General features: G+C 49.7%; 1 protein-coding gene and 1 long non-coding RNA gene across 2 annotated transcripts in view; both read left to right on the top strand.

Moving 5' to 3' along the window:
• LOC114018901 (zinc finger protein 2) overlaps positions 1-18,181 on the top strand; it is a 59,760-nt gene that overhangs the window by 13,087 nt on the left and 28,492 nt on the right. The window contains exons 2-4 of the mRNA XM_043528126.1: positions 8,660-8,748; positions 9,378-9,504; positions 12,675-12,773. Coding sequence (XP_043384061.1) covers positions 8,660-8,748; positions 9,378-9,504; positions 12,675-12,773 — 315 coding nt within the window. The remainder of the gene's footprint in view (positions 1-8,659; positions 8,749-9,377; positions 9,505-12,674; positions 12,774-18,181) is intronic.
• On the top strand, positions 16,380-17,410 carry LOC122462866. The gene is made up of 2 exons (XR_006285743.1): positions 16,380-16,662; positions 16,702-17,410. It is a non-coding gene; the product is annotated as an uncharacterized LOC122462866 (long non-coding RNA).

Genomic DNA, 18,181 nt, shown 5'->3' with positions numbered 1-18,181 from the left:
AGAAGCTAAAGGTAACCTCGCTGGCACCTGACCAAAATGACCAATGAGGAGACAAGATACTTTCAAAAGCCGGGAGGAGGGAGAGAAACAAAGGGTCTGTCTGTATGCTGCTTTTGCCGGGGATAGAACTGGAATGGAGTCTTAGAACTTTTAGTAAGTAATCTAGCTAGGTATGTGTTAGATTATGATTTCTTTAAATGGCTGAGAAAAGAACTGTGCTGAATAGAATGACTATTCCTGTCTGTGTACCTTTTTTGTAACTTAAGGTTTTGCCTAGAGGGATTCTCTATGTTTTGAATCTAATTACCCTGTAAGGTATCTACCATCCTGATTTTACAGAGGTGATTCCTTTACTTCTATTAAAAATCTTCTTGTAAGAAAACTGAATGCTTTTTCATTGTTCTCAGATCCAAGGGTTTGGGTCTGTGGTCACCTATGGAAATTGGTGAGGATTTTTACCAAACCTTCCCCAGGAAGTGGGGTACAAGGGTTGGGAGGATTTGGGGGGGAAAGATGTGTCCAAACTACATTTCCCAGTAAACCCAGTTAAAGTTTGGTGGTGGCAGTGGAGATCCAGGGTCAAAGGATAAAATTAATTTGTACCTTGGGGAAGTTTTAACCTAAGCTGGTGAAAGTAAGCTTAGGAGGTTTTCATGCAGGTCCCCACATCTGTACCCTAGAGTTCAGCGTGGGGGAGGAACCTTGACAGAGTTATTTCAGAGGACAAAGAAAACACACCCCTGTAGCAGTCAGGGAATCATGTTGCAGGTCCCAGAAGCCAAACAAGAGGTTGGTGGGGTGGGGAGGAAATCGGATATGGGGCCTTTCCCATCTCGGGAGTTTTGACTCCAATTCACCCTCAGGGTTGGGGGACTGGCTGGCCCACAGGGGCGGGGAATGGATTTGGGGCCTTTCCATAGAGAGCGTGCTGGCTGTGATCCGACCCCAGGGAAGGGGGCTGGCTGGCTGGCTCAGGGGTTCAGGAATGGGATAAGGGGATTTACCCTAGTGGGACACTGGCTCCAATCTAGCACCAGGGTTGCGGGCTAGCTGGCTCATGAAGGTGGGGAACAAGGTATGGGGCCTTTTCTCTCTGGGCCAGGAAGGAAAGGAGAGTGTGAATGAATTTACCTCTTCCCCCTGCATCCCAGCCCAGGAGCATCCTAGTGTGTCTTTGCTTTACACTGGGTGTCTGTGAAGCTCCTCGAACTATTTAGGGCTGAATTCTGCTCTCCCCCCAGTTTACAGATTCCCTTCGCTTCTATGGAGTCACTCCTGACTCTCACCAGTGCGAGAGGAGATTCATACCTTTAGCATAGAGCAGGGGTTCTCAAACTTTTCTTTCCGCGGACCACTTGAAAATTGCTGAGGGTCTCCGCCGACCACTTAATGATCTTTCCAAAAGTCATTTGTACCATTAGCTAACTATTGTAAAGCTAACCCTCTTGCATACATATTATCTGCACACATCGCGCAGTCTTAAGATGCTAAACAAATCTGTGAGTCAATTAGAAATAGTCATGCTCTCCTTGTAAATATTAATACTGTCTTTTCCAGTATCTGAAAAGATTGTAAGAGGCATTCACTCAGGCTTATACAATTTCTCTGCCATGTCCACTCTAAATTTGACTAATGTTTTACACACATAGAAGAGTAACAATAAGTAATAAAGCGACACAAACGGCAAAACAAACCCACAAACAAACAAGTGACCACACTGAGAATACAAAGGGAAGCGAAACATCCAGTGGTTGGTTTGAGGGATTTTAAATGAGTATTTAGGACCCACGCGGTGCAAGTGCAACAGAGCCCTGGAGAAACAGGCAAAGTTCAAGGTCTCCTGGTTTCACATTGTGCGCGTGTGTCACCAACTCAAAAACCATTTTTACAAGCCCTGGGGCACATTAACACATGGCTTGGATTTTGCAGACAGATCCCTGCTTCAAAGAGCTTACAAATAAGGTCTTTATCCTACAAAACACCTGGGAGGATCCCAACCAAATCGAGTGCTGATGGGGACTCAAGAGTCAATGGAAGTACTCCGAAGCTCAAAGCAGGGGTGGGCAAACTTTTTGGGCTGAGGGCCATGTCTGGGTGGGGAAATTCTATGTGGGGCAGGGGGCTGGGGTGCGGGAGGAAGTGTGGGGTGTGGGAGAGGATTAGGGGTGCAGGAACAGGCTCGGGGCAATGGATTGGGGCAGAGGAGGTGTGTGGGGTGTATGAGGGTGCTCAGGGAAGGGGGTTGGGGTGGAGGAGTGGTGCAGCAGCGGGTTTAGGGCAGGGGGTTGGGGTGCAGGAGAGGTTTGGGCTTCGGCCCAGCACCACTTACCTAAAGCGGCTCCGGGATGGCAGCGGCGCGCACTGGGGCCAGGGCAGGCTCCCTGCCAGCCTGCCCTGGCCTTGCACCGCGGCGCTCCGGGCGAGGAGGGGTGGGGAGATGGGGTGGGCAGCCTCTCGGCAGGGGGCTGGGAGGAGATTGGCAGGCAGCTTCTGGGCTGGCCCCAGGGGGCTGCTGGGGGGAGTATGGGCCGGGGGGTTTCTCAAGGACCGAGCCAGCCATCCTCAGCCCACCGTGGGTTCTCCCCCAGGACCTGTGCTCCCCCTACAGCCAGGAGAAACCAGCTGCAGACCCCTTTAGTGCCGGGCAGGGGGACAAACAAAAGGATGTGGCTCCTTTAAGAAAAGTTTGCCCTTGTGTCTGATGAGCAGCTCGCCCCCTCCCCGGGCTCTGTCCAGCCAGTCGGGTGCGCCAGGTGTAGTGTCGTAAATTGCTCTGCATAGAAATGTGCTACTTACCGGGTACTGAGCCGTACATCTGCTGAAGCCACTGCCCTTCACCCTGCCCTTCTTAGCCGTAAGATTCTGCGGACGGCTTTTGACAGGGGTTAAAAAGTTGCCAAGGGGGCGAATCGGAAGAGGGGGGTGGCCAGGGTCTGAGCAGGGGGCAGAAATTGACTGGTCAGGGGGGTCAAGCAGCTGGAGGCAGCATGAGGAGAGGGGCTAAAGGGAAAATCAGGGATGGGGGGAGGAGGCAGAGTTAAGCCCAGGAGCGAGGCGCTGGCAGAGGGTGTCAGAGGGCAAAACCCGGCACAGGCAGGGGCACAGGGGGCAGCAGTTACCCCAGTGGGACTGAGACACCAGGGCTTGCAAAATAGTTTCTTGGGGGGGCGAGAGGCTTTTTTATTTCCCCTCTCCCAGGCAGAACCTCTCAGCATCCGCTTCCCAGGACTGGGTTCTCAAAGGCACAGGGCTGGGTTCGTAAAGGCACAGGCATCCCAAGGCCTAGTCAATACATCTCCTTTTTGTCTGATCTAACCTACTGAGGCTCTATCTACACTCCAAATTTCAAAGGGCTGTCGCGGGTGCCAGTGCTCCTGGGAATCCACCTCGAAGAGGGGATTAGGTCCGAGCACTGGGAGCCGAGCCTGTCCACACTAGCGCTTTAAAGCACTCAAACGTGCTGCGCTCGGCGAGGGGGAGGGGGTGATTGTTCACGCCCCTGAGCCAGCAACTTAGAGCTCTTTAACTTGCCAGTGTCGATAATCCCTGAGACTGAATTCAGTGAAACATGGTACAGATATCCCCTCAGAAACACAGAATCCCTTATCACTGTGTCTGAATGCATCGAGTCTCATAGCAGTGTCCCAAGTTGTCTCATCTGCTACTGGGATTCCCTGAATTTTTCATTCTAATTTTTTTTCCTCATTTTTAGAGCAGATGTTTATTCTGTTGTATCATCTGACTTCCACTCTGACTGAATTTCTGGCCTAGTGTGAAAACTTTGTTTTGAGTCAGTCCACCAGTGCTGTAAATATTGGTGGTCAGACCAATAGTCCACCTAATCTAGTATCGTGTCTTGTGACAGTGGCCAATGCCAGGTGCTTCTAAGGGAATGATCAGACCAGTCAAGGACTCACTGAACCATCCCATTGTCTACTCCCAGCATCTGGCAGTCAAAGGACGGTTTAGGGACATGCAGAGAAAGGGCCTGCATCCCTGATTATCTTGGCAAATAGCCAATTTACTTATCCTGAGAGACTAATCAAATTCTTTGCTAATATATACCTTATGCCAGATGGTTGATATGGGGTATCATTGCAAAACTTAAGACCTATTGCCTCTGTTTAGCCAATCTGTATGCATGTAACGTTTGTATGTGAGGCTAGAAATATTGAGCATGTCCCTGTATTTAAAATGTGCTGTGTTGGATGGGGCCAGACAATGTTAGCGGCTTACTGAAGGAATGCACAAACACGTAAAGATTATCCCAGGCACTGTGCCTCTGAATGACTGAGATACCTCTATACGGTGGGTGCTGTTTGACCCAGGTCACAGCAAAAGAGCTTTCCAGAAAGTGGGGAGAGGAAAGAAAAAGTGGACAATGAGAGCCTACAAGAACAACCAGAAATACCTGAGGTACAAAGACTGAACAGTGAGAAATGATTGACCCAGCAATCTGGATGATGGGAAGACAGACACCTCAGCTCAGCATACTGAGAATGAGAAGGATCTGACATTATCAACCAATGAAGAATAATCCAGGTGTGTCTAATATATCTTGTGTGTCCATTATGCAGACATAGGGCTTTTTCTCACAGCTAATAAAACTAATGAAAACAACACAAGACAAGTTAAGTTTTAATAGTGATGAGAAAGGCTGAAGAAAATGTCTCAAAAATTAAGTGAGAGAGCAATGAGGTGACAGGGGAGTACCAGAGTTCTGAGTGTAATTTTGGTGGTGATGCCTCTTAGCTCCTTGTGTGTGTATAACAGTGACAAAAGTGGAAGTCTCTATAAAGCACAGTGATAATAACAGCTAATAACTGGTGTTGAGAACACCACAAGGCCAGAGGTAGGGCGCTTCGCAGCTCTCAGGAACTGCTCGGGTAAGAATTCGCTGCCCGCAGCAGCGAGACGTCCAACCTTGCTTCTAAAAAGGCCGTCGGAGAGGCTGATTCCTACAGCTCGCAGTCTCACAAACCAACGGTGCAGCAGCGACAGGCCCAACGCTGCGAAAAAAGGTATTTCCAGCAGCCTCCTCACATGTAAAACCGACCTGATCGCTTTCTGGAACAGCGAACAAGCCCACAAGCGGCGGATGGGGCCTGTCTGGCCCCGAGTCCGGCTTTTGACTCGGTCTCCCTCGACCGTCTCACAAACAAGGGAGGGAAAGGACAGCTCGGCGGGCAGGGCGAGCAGTGAGACGGGCCCAGCGAGCGGGGCTCCCCGGGGCCGGCGGGGGAGAGGGCTCCGCTCGGAACCGCAGCGGCTGCGAGCGCGGCCCGGAGGCCACGGGCAGAGGGGGAGCCGGAAGGTCCGGACCGCAGGAGCGACGGGGGCAGAGGGGCGGAGGGCACCAGCGCCCGAGCAGCGACCAATCCGGCAGCAGCGTGGGACAAAAGCGGCTCCCGACAATCCGCCCCGGTCCGCCGCGCCGGCCGCGAGCCCGTTTCTGCGCCGAGCCCTGCCGCAGGCGCCCCGGGCCGAGACCGGCTCCCCGCCGGCAGCGGCTCCCCGGGGAGCGATCTCACAGAGCCCGCCCGGCTCGACACCTGCCCCCGGGGGCACGTTCCGACGCGGGGCAGAATCCGCCCCTCGGCCTGCGGCGCCCCCGGGAGCCCCAGCAACGGGCCGCGGGGGGGCGGGTGTGAGAGGCGCCGGCTCGGGGGGGGCCCGAGGGAATCAGGCTGATCCCGGCACCTGCCTGGACCGAAGCTGGAGAAGGCGGAAGCGCCCCCGGGGCACGCTGGGAGATGTAGTTCCTGACTCTCTTGCGAGCGCTTTGTGCCGCTCGAGCTCTGGGCATGCGCAGATGCCGGTGGGCGGAAGTCGCGCGTGCGCAGAGGCAGAGCTCACCGGCTGTGCGGGACCAGGCTGAGCGGGAGGGTCTGTGCCGGGGCGACCTTCATTAACCCCCCCGTACCCGGCCCGCGCCCTGCTCCCGCTGGGGCCGCCCCGGCCCTGCCCGCCCCGCTGCCGAGCTGCCGCCTCCAGGTACCGGAGCGAGCCCCGGGGGCGGTGACGCTGCCCCAGTGTCCACGGGGACCCGGCATCGGGCGGCGCCGGGACCTGCTCCCGGGGGGGCCGCGCCCGGGGGGGCTCGGAGCTGCTGTCCCAGCAGGAGCCCAGCGCCCCCGGGGCGGTGTCTGGACGGGGCAGCGGGATAATGGGCGAGGCTGGGAGACCCCGACGCCGCGGGGCCGGGCTGGGGGGGCCGCTCTCTGCCGGCAACAGGGCCCGGGCAGGCCCGGGAGGGGACGGGGGTAGCGAGCGGCCCCCGCGGAGGCGGCCCGGCCCCGGGCTGCGGCCAGGAGCTCGTTCCTCCGCGGGGCCGCTTCACGCGCCGCACCTGGGAGACGCCTCGGGGCTGCCCAGCCCCAGGGGAGCCGCAGCCAGGCCCCTGCCCCGCGCCGCCGGGACCCGGGGGGCTCCTGTGGGGGGGAGGGGACCCGGGGGGGGGCTTGAACGGTCCCTGTGCAGCCTCAGGAAATCCCCGGGGGAGAAGGGGAGGGCGGGAGGTGAGGGAATTGGATCCTTTCCCCGCTCGTGCCGCTCACACCCTGATACAAATTCTCTCCAGTTCTTCCCCTGTTCTCAAATGTCAATTTAACATCTCCGGTGTGGGGCATTTTTCCCACCCATTTTATCTGCAGCGATTTGTCCTTGTTTAGGTGAGAAATTGTTCCCTGAGTCGATTCTCAAAACATGGCTGCCCCTGGAGTGGGGATGGGATGAGACGCCTGGTCTCTGCCAGGGTGGGGGAAGGGCGGAGCAAGTGCCCCCCGTGGAGACTGCCCAGACCCCGGTTTCCCAATCCCACTTGCTGGCCCCAAAATGCCAACACAGTTGCCCCTAGCTGTCCATTGAACCTCACCTGCCCATCCCCCACTGCTGCCCCCTTCCCTCACCCAGGAAGCCTTCCAGCTCCTCCTCTGCCCTCTTAAATCGCCTCCTCAAAGGGCTCCCTGCTGCCCCTGTGAATGGTGGCAGACAGGGAACCATCACTTTATGTATTGCACAGTCATATAAAATCCAGTCAAACAGTCTCCCTTTTCCAACTGGTTATTTCATAGCAATATAAAATTCCCTCTGATCTTGGTGTTTTTCTCTCATGTTATCAATTACTTTCATTTGTGGCACGTATTCTTTGCAGATCTCAAAGATTGTTATGAAATACCCTAAACATTTCCCCACTTTTTCTCTAGTTGTCTGTTTCTAATTGATTATGCCCTGAGATTTTCCCTGTCTCTCTAATTATAAAATAGTAACAAAATCTCAGATTTACACCTTTTCTCAGATTCTTCAACATGGAAATAAAATGTTTGCAACTGTTGCCCATTTCCTCTCTATTCATTTTTCAAAGATTGATGTGAAATACGCTCGGATTTTATCTCCTATCAACAACTGATATAAAATCCGTCTGATTTTCTACTTTCCTCTTTATAATTTGCAAAATGGGACGAGGGGGGTCCCAGGCAAAGGGCATGGCAGAGGCTCTGGGAGCTGCTACTAAATTTGTGCCCCGAGTCCTTCTCCTAGATATGGGGGGTGAGTGTGGTGGGAAGCGGGTTAGCACTGCCACACAATGACCTCTTCCACAGCATTCTGGACTCATCCAGAGTCACTGTATGGAAAGACAAGGAGTGACTCCAGATGAACAGTGGGGCAAATGAAATTAGCAATTCTCCCTGTGAGGAGGTGCTCACATTAGCTACTCTCCCCAGAGAGCTAAAGGAGGGAAGGCTTCTCAAATGCTCTGTTCCTCTCTCCTAAGGATACTGGGGTTCAGCTTCCTGGGTCAGACGCTGCAGCCTCCATTGTGAACCGGGAGACCAGGTTTAGCAGCTGCTGCTACCCTAGCGGGGCTTCTGTGCTGGGAAGTGACCTTAATTAAAGCTTCTTCATTGCCCGGCCCAGGTGCTGACGTTCTCCAGCTGGTACTAGCCCCTTGGGGCAGATCTGGGCTCTGTTAATACAAATTCTGAGCCACAAACTTCAGGTAACTGAAAGATCTCAGGGAAAGTGCTGGGGACTGGCAAGAAAGTGACTCTGCACAAACAGCCCCTCCTCGTTTCTCCTCCCATTAGCAATTGCCAGGAGAACATCCAGCGGTGGGATTGCAAAGAACCCAGGAATGGGACTTTCACAGCTAGAGAGGCAGGGAGAGAGGACAGGGGAAGGAGAGACTGAAAGGGGCAGTGGTAGAAATGAGTGGGAAGAGAGATTTCCAGCTCTAGTCCACCCAGACACATGTGTTGCAGCATCCCTGGGCAGAATCACTTTCCAGTGAACAAGAAAAGGATCAGAGGAAAAGCCAGTTCCTGACTCCATATTCCCCCTGCTTGGTTGTGTCTGCCATGGGGTCCATGTCCGAGGGAATCCCCCGGAGTGACTCCTTTGGTTCTGCTCTTTTCTAGCATTGTGTTGAGAGACTTTGTTACGGAGTGGAGGGAGGGAGAAGGGAGGTTAAAAATGTCTCTGTGGGCTTAGCCTGGCAGGAGGGGCCAGGTCTATACTGAAATAAAGAGATCAAGCATTTTTCCACCACGGCAGAATCTAGGATATCTGTCTGCAAGGAAAGGGCCCTGGGGGAATTCTGATGTGAAATTAACTATAGCCTGTTCTGAAACCCCAACGATTACGCTTCTCACCCTCCCAGGCTGCAGAACGACGTCCATGGTTCACTCCAGCTCGTCCCATCCTCCCGTGGGACAGGGAACAGAAACGGATGCAGTGGAGCCAGCTCAGGTAGGGATTATTGGGGAGTTTTGGGTCGGTTCCTTCTGAAGGGAGAGGGACAGCAAATACACCTGAGATGGGAAGGTTTGCGCAGTCTGGTTTGGAGGTTGGTCCGGGGCAGGAAATCCACAAGGTGGAGAAAGGGAGGAGGACAGGGGGTGGCAAACCTGCTGGGAGTTATTTAATAAGTGTCCTAGATTCTGGGACCAGACCCATGAGGTTGGGAGGTGGAAATGCTCTAATTTGTTGAACAGAAAATAACCCACCTACATGGGACTAGGAAACCTGAGCAGACTCATAGTGCGGGAGCCTGACCCGACTAACCAGTGGGTGCCTTGAGATATGAAGGGGGCACCCACCAGTCAGGCTTAGGGGAGATTCCCCTCCCTTCATATTCAGCTCCTCCCTGGATCCTGGTGGGGGCTCCATCTCCTGTATCAGTCTGTGGCTAGTAGGTGTGTGATGGATCTGGTGGGAGAGAGGAGGGGCTCTGTCTGCGTCCCCTCACCCTGGTGGCTCTGAGTGAGGTGGGGGTGGGACTCTGACCGTGATCCACCCAGAGCTTCCATTTGATTGGCTCCTCTTGCACACAAAGAGAGGGGCAGCAGGTACTGAGTTTTGGATTTTTGCTCTCTCAGGGTCCGGTGACCTTCGAGGAGGTGGCTGTGTATTTCACCAGGGAAGAGTGGGCTCTGTTGCACCCTGCTCAGAGAGCTCTCTACACAGATGTCATGCAGGAGAACTATAAGAATGTGACCTTGCAGGGTAAGGATTCCCTTCCCCTCAGTTCTTGGAAGGGGACATGAAGAGATACGGTTCACGCCACCCCCCAATGGCATCTCTGCTCTGTCCTGTTTCAGCATCACCCCAATATGCCAGTCACACACACACACACACACGACCAGAGACCTTCCCCTGCTGAAGAACACTTTGGGAACAGAGCACAGGAGCAGTATCGCACAGTGTCAGATATCTCTTCTTGCTCAAGTAAAACTGGGGCTTAGGTCCAGCATAACCAACAGAAGCTTCCTACCCCTGGCCTTCTCTGAAACCCTAAGCCTACTCCACCCGGACCAGAATGTGCTTGGGGTGTAACAAGCAGGCTGCTGGAGTCAGAGCTCCTGGTCCAGGGTTACTTATCACACAGACACTCAGATGACACAAATCCTCACTGGTCTGGATTGCACTGCAGCGTGTGAAAATGGCTTATGTTGGTAGTGAAACTTCCTGAGACATGGAGAGTCTTGCTTCTCCATCCGCACGTGTGATAGCCACTACCTCTCTTCTCTGCAGGCTCATTGGACTTTTGATTACCTCATTGTCACATGACCCTGATTTTTATTTTTCACATTCTGCTTTTCTAAACTAATTAGCATCTGTTGCTCCTGAATTATAGCTTCTAATTTCCCAGTGTTCTCCACACCCAGGGATTTTTCTACTCTCTCCCGTTACACTGGGCTCACTAGATTCCCTAGTACATAAGAGCGGCCACGCTGGGTCAGACCAAAGGTCCATGTAGCCCAGTGTCCTGTCTTTCGAGAGTGGCCATGATTTTATAGACCTCGCTCATATCCCCCTTTCGTCTCTTTTCTAAGCTGAAAAGGCCCAGTCTTTTTATTCTCTCCTCATACGGAAGCTCTTCCATACCCCTAATCATATTTTTTCCCTTTTCTGAACCTCTTCCAATTCCAAACCTGCATGCGGTATTCAAGATCTGGGAGTACCATAGATTTATAGAGAAGCAATATGATATTTTCTGTCTTCTTATTGATCCATTTCTTAATGATTCCCAACATTTTGTTTGCTTTTTGACTGCCTCTGCACCTTGAGTGAACGTTTTCAGAGAACTCTCCACAAGGACTCCAAGATCCCACTCTTGAGTGGAAACAGCTAATTTAGACCCTATCATTTTCTATGTATTGTTGGGATTATGTTTTCCAGTGGGCTGCAATACGTGCTATCCTGACATCTAGTACTGCTGAGCTCCTGCATTCAGTAATATCCCTGCCCTTTCCCCCAGAAATGTGCATCTTGCATTGTCCAGCACACTGCTGAACAATGCAAACTCATACGAAGTCTGTCATTTCATCGGTGGAAAATGACATGCACCAGCCTCGTTATTCCAGATGGAGTTTCCAACACACTTTAATCCAAACACGCTGGTTAGATAAAACAATAAAACCAAATTCTTAAGTACTGAAAAAAAAACATTTTAAGTGACTACAGGTAATGAGGCCTAAAAGTCAGAATTGTATACAAAAGAAATGCAAGATAAAACACAAATTAAAATCTAACTTAACAAGCTAAAACGGATTCAAAGCAAATGTTTCTCTCACCATATGCCGAGACAGGCTGGTGGCTGTCCTTTCAGCCAGGACTCCCATAACCCGCCCCTGCCACCCAAGGTCAGTTCTTCAGGAGTTGTCATGAACAGAGGGAAAGGGGGGGGAAGAGAGAGAGAGTCTCAAGCATTTTTCTCACCTCTTTTTAGAGTTCAGTCCTTTGTACTAGAAACAACTTCAGTTCTCAGCTGAGTGATGCTGACAGGCTGTCTGTGGTCGATAAGAGCTTCAAGTGGTCCCTTTGAAGGAATGTAAATGTCTTCTTCACACCTTCCCACTGCTGGAGAATGGCTATTTGACCAGCTGTTTGCCTTGCTGCCTCTGAGGGAACTGGTCTGTGGGTGTTCCCCAAAATTATAACTTTTCAGTAATATCATACAGGAAAATCTCATAACTTTACTTACAGTGTTGCTCCACATTTTAACAGGAGGATAATATTCAGTGGATTATCTGATTTCAAATGATATCTCACAAGCCATACTATGTCCCAAATTGATCATAATTTTCCGGAAGAGTGAACATAGGGGTACAGACTGACACAATGTCTGTCTGTGTGTGTTCCCAGCCGATATGTGGGTATTTGGCATCTTAAAGGACCTGAGGAGCTGGTCCTGGGAATTCACTTGTTTACTCAGTGTGACACTATGTGGAATTGTGAGACTCTTTATATTATTCTTATTTTATTATTAATACCAATATGATAAAATTGCAATGAGTCATGCTAGATGTGCCATGTAAGCCGTCAGTGAAAATGTTATGATTTTCCAAGTATGATGATTTTGTTTCTCTTTGTATCACCTTTGTATTGTGAGATAAAGAGATGTAGGGTATATTTGTATTTCCAGACTTGTGTAGTGTTTCTGCGTGACACCGCCAGACATATTGGCGTCAGCACTGCCTAGCCTCTTCGATGGCCCATCCAGGGTCATCAGCTGTACAATGAGCCCATGGAAAGGACCAAGGGATACACCTATTGAGTCAGCAAGATATGCAGGGGTGCGCCTGTGTACTGAGAACTCCAAGGCTTTTCCATGCCATGTGCTGTGAAACTTGTGTTTGGGGCACAGGAAGTATAAGCCACATGGCAAAAGGAATATCAAGGGTAGCTGCATCATCTCCCTTTTGTCTTCAATCCCTCTTCCTACCTCTGGAGCAACTTCTCTACAAACTGAAGCCTTGAACAAAGGTCTGAATGACCCATCCAAGCTGTGGATGTGTTTCAGATGGACTTTGAAGTCACTAACTCACTAAGTAACCTCTCACTGCAGTGGACCTAGGTGCTGACTGGGACAGAGAAGTGGAATGCAATAAAGGGGGCTGCGTGATTTCTTTTTTTCAGCTTCTTGGTAACCAGTGTGGGTGATGAGAAGCAGTTTGTGACTGGTCGGTGAGTTTAACTTCAGCGTTAACCACCAGTTTGGGGAGGATATGCTATCCCTTTTTCAGCCTGCCCCGACCTTGGCCTTTTCAGTGAGGGACTGTCCCAGGCACACCAGCTCACACTAAGCACTGAAGTTAAATTAATAGAATGTTTATTTATGACAAAGTCTTGTGACATCAACTGAAGTCCTTTGTTTTCTTTCATCTGAGCAGAGTTTCCAGTTTCCAAACCTGATGTGATCTCCCAGCTGGAACAAGGGGAAGAGCCATGGGTCCCACAGGAAAGAGAGATCCTGAGAGCTCCCTGCACAGGTGAGGAAACATTAAACCAACTCAGAATCTATAACTGCCTGAAGGAACCATCTGGGCTGCCCTACAAAGTCTTGGGAGGTCTCTCAGTTCATTATTGTCTCTAGCAGGGGTCGTATCCTCAGGGTAAATATAGCTCATGGCTTCCTATAGATCCTAGCAGACACCAGGCAGAAGTTTCCTCCCTTCCCCCTGTGAATTTGGATGGGATGTGAGGGCTGAATTGATCCCCCTCCTCTCTCCTATTTGGTGGAAGAGTTTGGGGGAGTTCAGGACCTGATTTTTATTTGATCCCTCTCCAACACTTGTTTTCGTTTGGTGTTCCCCTTTCCATCCCTGTTTGCAGTTTCTATCTCTATCACAGCAGGTGATGCAATGCTCTGTGAGAAGGAGGAGCAGAATTCTCAGCAGGAAAATGTTGAGCAAGTGGATAAACACAGAGAATTATCGCAAAGATGGAAAAGAAATGTGTCCACGAGTCATGAGCAGGGAAAATCCTGTGCGATTCATCACAGACCAGAAAGAGAGCAGGGAAACCAGCCATTGGAGAAAATGGGTAAATTTATTTCCTGTCGGGGAACTCAGCAGGGCCTCAAGGAAACCACAACCCAGCAGGAAATCCTCAGGAGAAAGAGGAAAAATACATGCAGTGAATGTGGGAAAAGCTTCACTTTCAGCTCAGCCCTTTCTAATCATCAGAGAATCCACACAGGGGAGAGGCCCTATGAATGCAGTGAGTGTGGGAAAAGCTTCATTGAAAGATCAGCCCTTTTTCAGCATCAGAGAATCCACACAGGGGAGAGGCCCTATGAATGCAGTGAGTGTGGGAAAAGCTTCATTCAAAGATCACACCTTTTTCAACATCAGAGAATCCACACACGGGAGAGGCCCTATGAATGCAGTGAGTGTGGGAAAAGCTTCACTAGCAGCTCACCCCTTTCTAATCATCAGAGAATCCACACAGGGGAGAGGCCTTATGAATGCTGTGAGTGTGGGAAAACCTTCATTTGGAGCTCATCCCTTTCTTGTCATCAGAGAATCCACACAGGGGAGAGGCCCTACGAATGCAGTGAGTGTGGGAAAAGCTTCACTTGTAGCTCAGCCCTTTCTAATCATCAGAGAATCCACACAGGGGAGAGGCCCTATGAATGCAGTGAGTGTGGGAAAAGCTTCACTTGCAGCTCAGCCCTTTCTAATCATCAGAGAATCCACACAGGGGAGAGGCCCTATGAATGCAGTGAGTGTGGGAAAACCTTCATTAGGAGCTCAGCCCTTTCTAACCATCAGAGACTCCACACAGGGGAGAGGCCCTACGAATGCAGTGAGTGTGGGAAAAGCTTCATTCAAAGATCACACCTTTTCCAACATCAGAGTATCCACACAGGGGAGAGGCCTTATGAATGCAGTGAGTGTGGGAAAAGTTCACTAGCAGCTCAGCCCTTTCTAATCATCAGAGAATCCACACAGGGGAGAGGCCTTATGAATGCCGTGAGTGTGGGAAAACCTTCATTTGGAGCTCATCCCTTTCTTGTCATCAGAGAATCCACACAGGGGAGAGGCCCTACTGAATGCAGTGAGTGTGGGAAAAGCTTCAGTAAAAGCTCAGGCCTTTTTCTGCATCAGAGAATCCACACAGGAGAGAGGCCCTACGAATGCAGTGAGTGTGGGAAAAGGTTCATTCAAAGATCAGGCCTTGTTGATCATCAGAGAATCCACACCGGGGAGAGGCCCTACGAATGCAGTGAGTGTGGGAAAACCTTCATTACGAGCTCAGCCCTTTCTATTCATCAGAGAATCCACACAGGGGAGAGGCCCTATCAATGCAGTGAATGTGGGAAAAGCTTCACTAGCAGCTCAGCCCTTTCTAATCATCAGAGAATCCCCACAGGGGAGAGGCCTTATGAATGCCATGAGTGTGGGAAAACCTTCATTAGAAGCTCAGCCCTTTCTAATCATCAGAGAATACACACAGGGGAAAGGCCCTACAAATGCAGTGAGTGTGGGAAAAGCTTCATTCAAAGATCACACCTGTTCCTCCATCAGAGAAACCACACCGGGGAGAGGCCCTACGAATGCAGTGAGTGTGGGAAAAGTTTCATTCAAAGATCAGGCCTTGTTGATCATCAGAGAATCCACACAGGGGAGAGGCCCTACGCATGCAGTGAGTGTGGGAAAAGCTTCATTAGGAGCTCAGGCCTTTCTAATCATCACAGAATCCACACAGGGGAAAGGCCCTATGAATGCAGTGAGTGTGGGAAAAGCTTCACTCGAAGATCACACCTTTTTCACCATCAGAGAATCCACACAGGGGAGAGGCCCTGTCATAAATATAAAGGGAAGGGTAAACACCTTTAAAATGCCTCCCTGCCAGAGGAAAAACCCTTTCACCTGCAAAGGGTTAAGAAGCTAGGATAACCTCGCTGGCACCTGACCAAAATGATCAATGAGGAGACAGGATACTTTCAAAGCTGGAGTGGGGGGAGAAACCAAGGCTCTGTCTGTGTGATGCTTTTGCCGGGAACAGAAAAGGAATGGAGTCTTAGAACTTAGTAAGTAAGCTAACTAGATATGCGTTAGATTCTCTTTTGTTGAAATGGCTGATAAAATAAGCTGTGCTGAATGGAATGTAGATTCCTGTTTTTGTGTCTTTTTGTAACTTAAGGTTTTGTTGTTGAATCTGATTACCCTGTAAGGTATTTACCATCCTGATTTTACAGAGGTGATTCTTTTACTTTTTTCCTTCAATTAAATTCTTCTTTTAAGAACCTGATTGCTTTTTCATTGTTCTTAAGATCCAAGGGTTTGGGTCTGTGTTCACCTTTGCAGATTGGTTAGGATTTTTATCAAGCCTTCTCCAGGAAAGGGGGTGTAGGGTTTGGGGAGGACTTTTGGGGGAAAGACGTTTCCAAGCGGGCTCTTTCCCTGTTATATATTTGTTAAATGCTTGGTGGTGGCAGCAATGAAGTCCAAGGGCAAAAGGTAAACTAGTTTGTACCTTGGGGAAGTTTTAACCTAAGCTGGTAAAAATAAGCTTCGGAGGTTTTCATGCAGGTCCCCACATCTGTACCCTAGAGTTCAGAGTGGGGAAGGAACCTGGGAATGCCGTGAGTGTGGGAAAAGCTTGACTCAAAGATCAGAACTTTCTAATCATCAGAGAATCCACACAGGGGAAAGGCCCTAGAAATGAAGTGAGTGTGGGAAACCTTCTCTTGGCACTCAGCCCATGTTAGCCATCAGAGAATCTGCAAGGGAGATCAACACCATAAAAACCTTTAGGGCTATCAGTACTTTTTTTCTTTAATACTTTTCCTGATTCCTGCATAGTAACTTGGAATGCTGTTTGAACTGTTTGCTGCACCATTATCCCTCAGCTTATCCCGATGAGTGCCCCAATTTTGCCTTTTGCAGTTCGCCCTCTTGAGGTGGACCTATTTGTCCTTTTTATTGTCCCATGAGTAATTTGAGTGTGCGCTTCCTATCAGGAAGCAGGGAGCATCACATTTCTACCATTCCTCCTATTGCAAAGTTATTGTTAGTCACCAGTGATACAGATTGTATCATTGCCAGTTGTTCTCATGTTGCTCTGGGTTTTGCTGAAGAGCAGTTATGTTGGGAACTTTTCAAATGATATGTAAATGAAGAGAAGTAGGGGACAGAACAAAAAGTGTCATTTCGCGCGCGCGCCCCCCTTCCCCCCATTTAGATCCTAGTATACTGAAAATGTTGAAAATAACATAACTGACTCTTGAGACAGCGCTGAGTGAAGTGTGTTTGAATGGATTACAGGAGAATGTGCTGGGAGAATCTCTTGTCCTGATTCTGAATAATCAGATGTCACCTGCTCTGGAATTTCACTTGACACTTTCACTGTCATGTATTCTCTCTCTGTGATGTGGTTTCTGTCTGTCCTGAGGGCTGTTGGCTCACCCAGTTGGATATTAGTTCAGTTTGATATGATGGAGCTCAGATCTATTGGAGAATTTCAGACAAATGACCGTTTGCTAAAGTGGTCATTCCTCACTTCAGCTTTGCTTTTTCCCCATCCCTCCATGATGACATGGAGAAAGTTCAAGTGCATTTCTGTCAACATGAGAGAACTCTCCAATTTACTGGACACGCTAACAAAGAAACAGCAGTGATTTTAAAATTTCCACTTGGAAATAGTAAACAACAGCAGAACCCCGTCTAACTGAAGGAAGTACATATGATCACAGTGTAGTTGAATTGTTGAAGTCAACATTGTCTCTCATGATCTGGGGAGAAAATTCCATCGTAAGTGATTTTGAACTAGGCAGAATGCCCATGTATTTGGTTCCCAAATCATGTGTAACCCAGGCCCTACAAAAGATCTCTCCTAGTTAACCCTATGTGATGAGGAATCCTGCCCTTCGTGACGCAGATGTTGAGGAAATAGAAGTGGGTTTTTTGTTGAATTTATCCTTTGTATGTGCTAAAATGTGTATAAAATCAGTATTGGCAATCTAATAGCTGCAGAAAAATGGCTATTTTTGAATAGAATCTCCAGCTCTGGTAACTAACGGAGATTCTGATCCAGCCCTGTATCCAGTCCCTTGCCTGAAACTGTGCCACCAAATTAAAGAAAAGCTGGGCATGTTTTGGGGAGCCATTCCTCACTAACACTGTTGATATTTTGAGTGGTTTTGTAAAGGATTCTACTTCAGAGATGTGTAAATTTACCCTAACCAAGGCCAAGGATTTGGAAAGAACTGGGGTGAAAAGAGTACACACTCAGTTCTTGGTTTCTACTCCAGAAAAGGAATGACCACTGTTATTTTAGTATCTTATTGTTCCTTTCTCTATTTTTTGTGCTCGCCTTTCTGTTCTATCAGAGTGGGACCGTAGAGCTCAGTGCGTGCGTGACAAAAGCTCATTGGTGCCAATTGGCAAAGGAGTCACTGTTGTTTACAAGCAACTCCTGTCTCAGACCTGACAAACTCACCACACCGAATACACTGATTTTATGACATTTATCCAGGAAGCATAGCAGTGAGATCTCTACTGAAAGCTTGTAAATCATTGTCAGGGGATCTTCTGCTGTGGGTCGCTCTCCATCTCTCCTGTTGAAGCTGCTCCAGTTTGGTTTAATCATTGGAACTGGGAATTTGAACCCTGATCTCCCAGGTGGGTGCCCTGACCACCAGCCTGCAGCATCACTCTCCCGGGTGCAATTAATGTTTAATGATTTATGCAAAGTGGAACAGCGCCAGCAGGGGCAATTGAGACTGCCCCACCCAGGGCACCCAACTGGGATGTAGGAGACCTGGGTGCCCCTTGCTGCTCCTATCAGATAGAGATGGGATTTGAAGTCAGGTCTTCCACTTGCTGACTCAGTGCTCAAACCACTGAACTCGGGCATAGAACAAGGGTTCCACCTCTGGTGGAGTTAGGTG

This window comes from Chelonia mydas, chromosome 14 (genome assembly GCF_015237465.2).
Source record: "Chelonia mydas isolate rCheMyd1 chromosome 14, rCheMyd1.pri.v2, whole genome shotgun sequence".
NCBI classification, from domain to species: domain Eukaryota; kingdom Metazoa; phylum Chordata; order Testudines; family Cheloniidae; genus Chelonia; species Chelonia mydas.
Note: the sequence above shows the minus strand (reverse complement) of the source record. Positions and strands in the feature narration are given on the sequence as shown.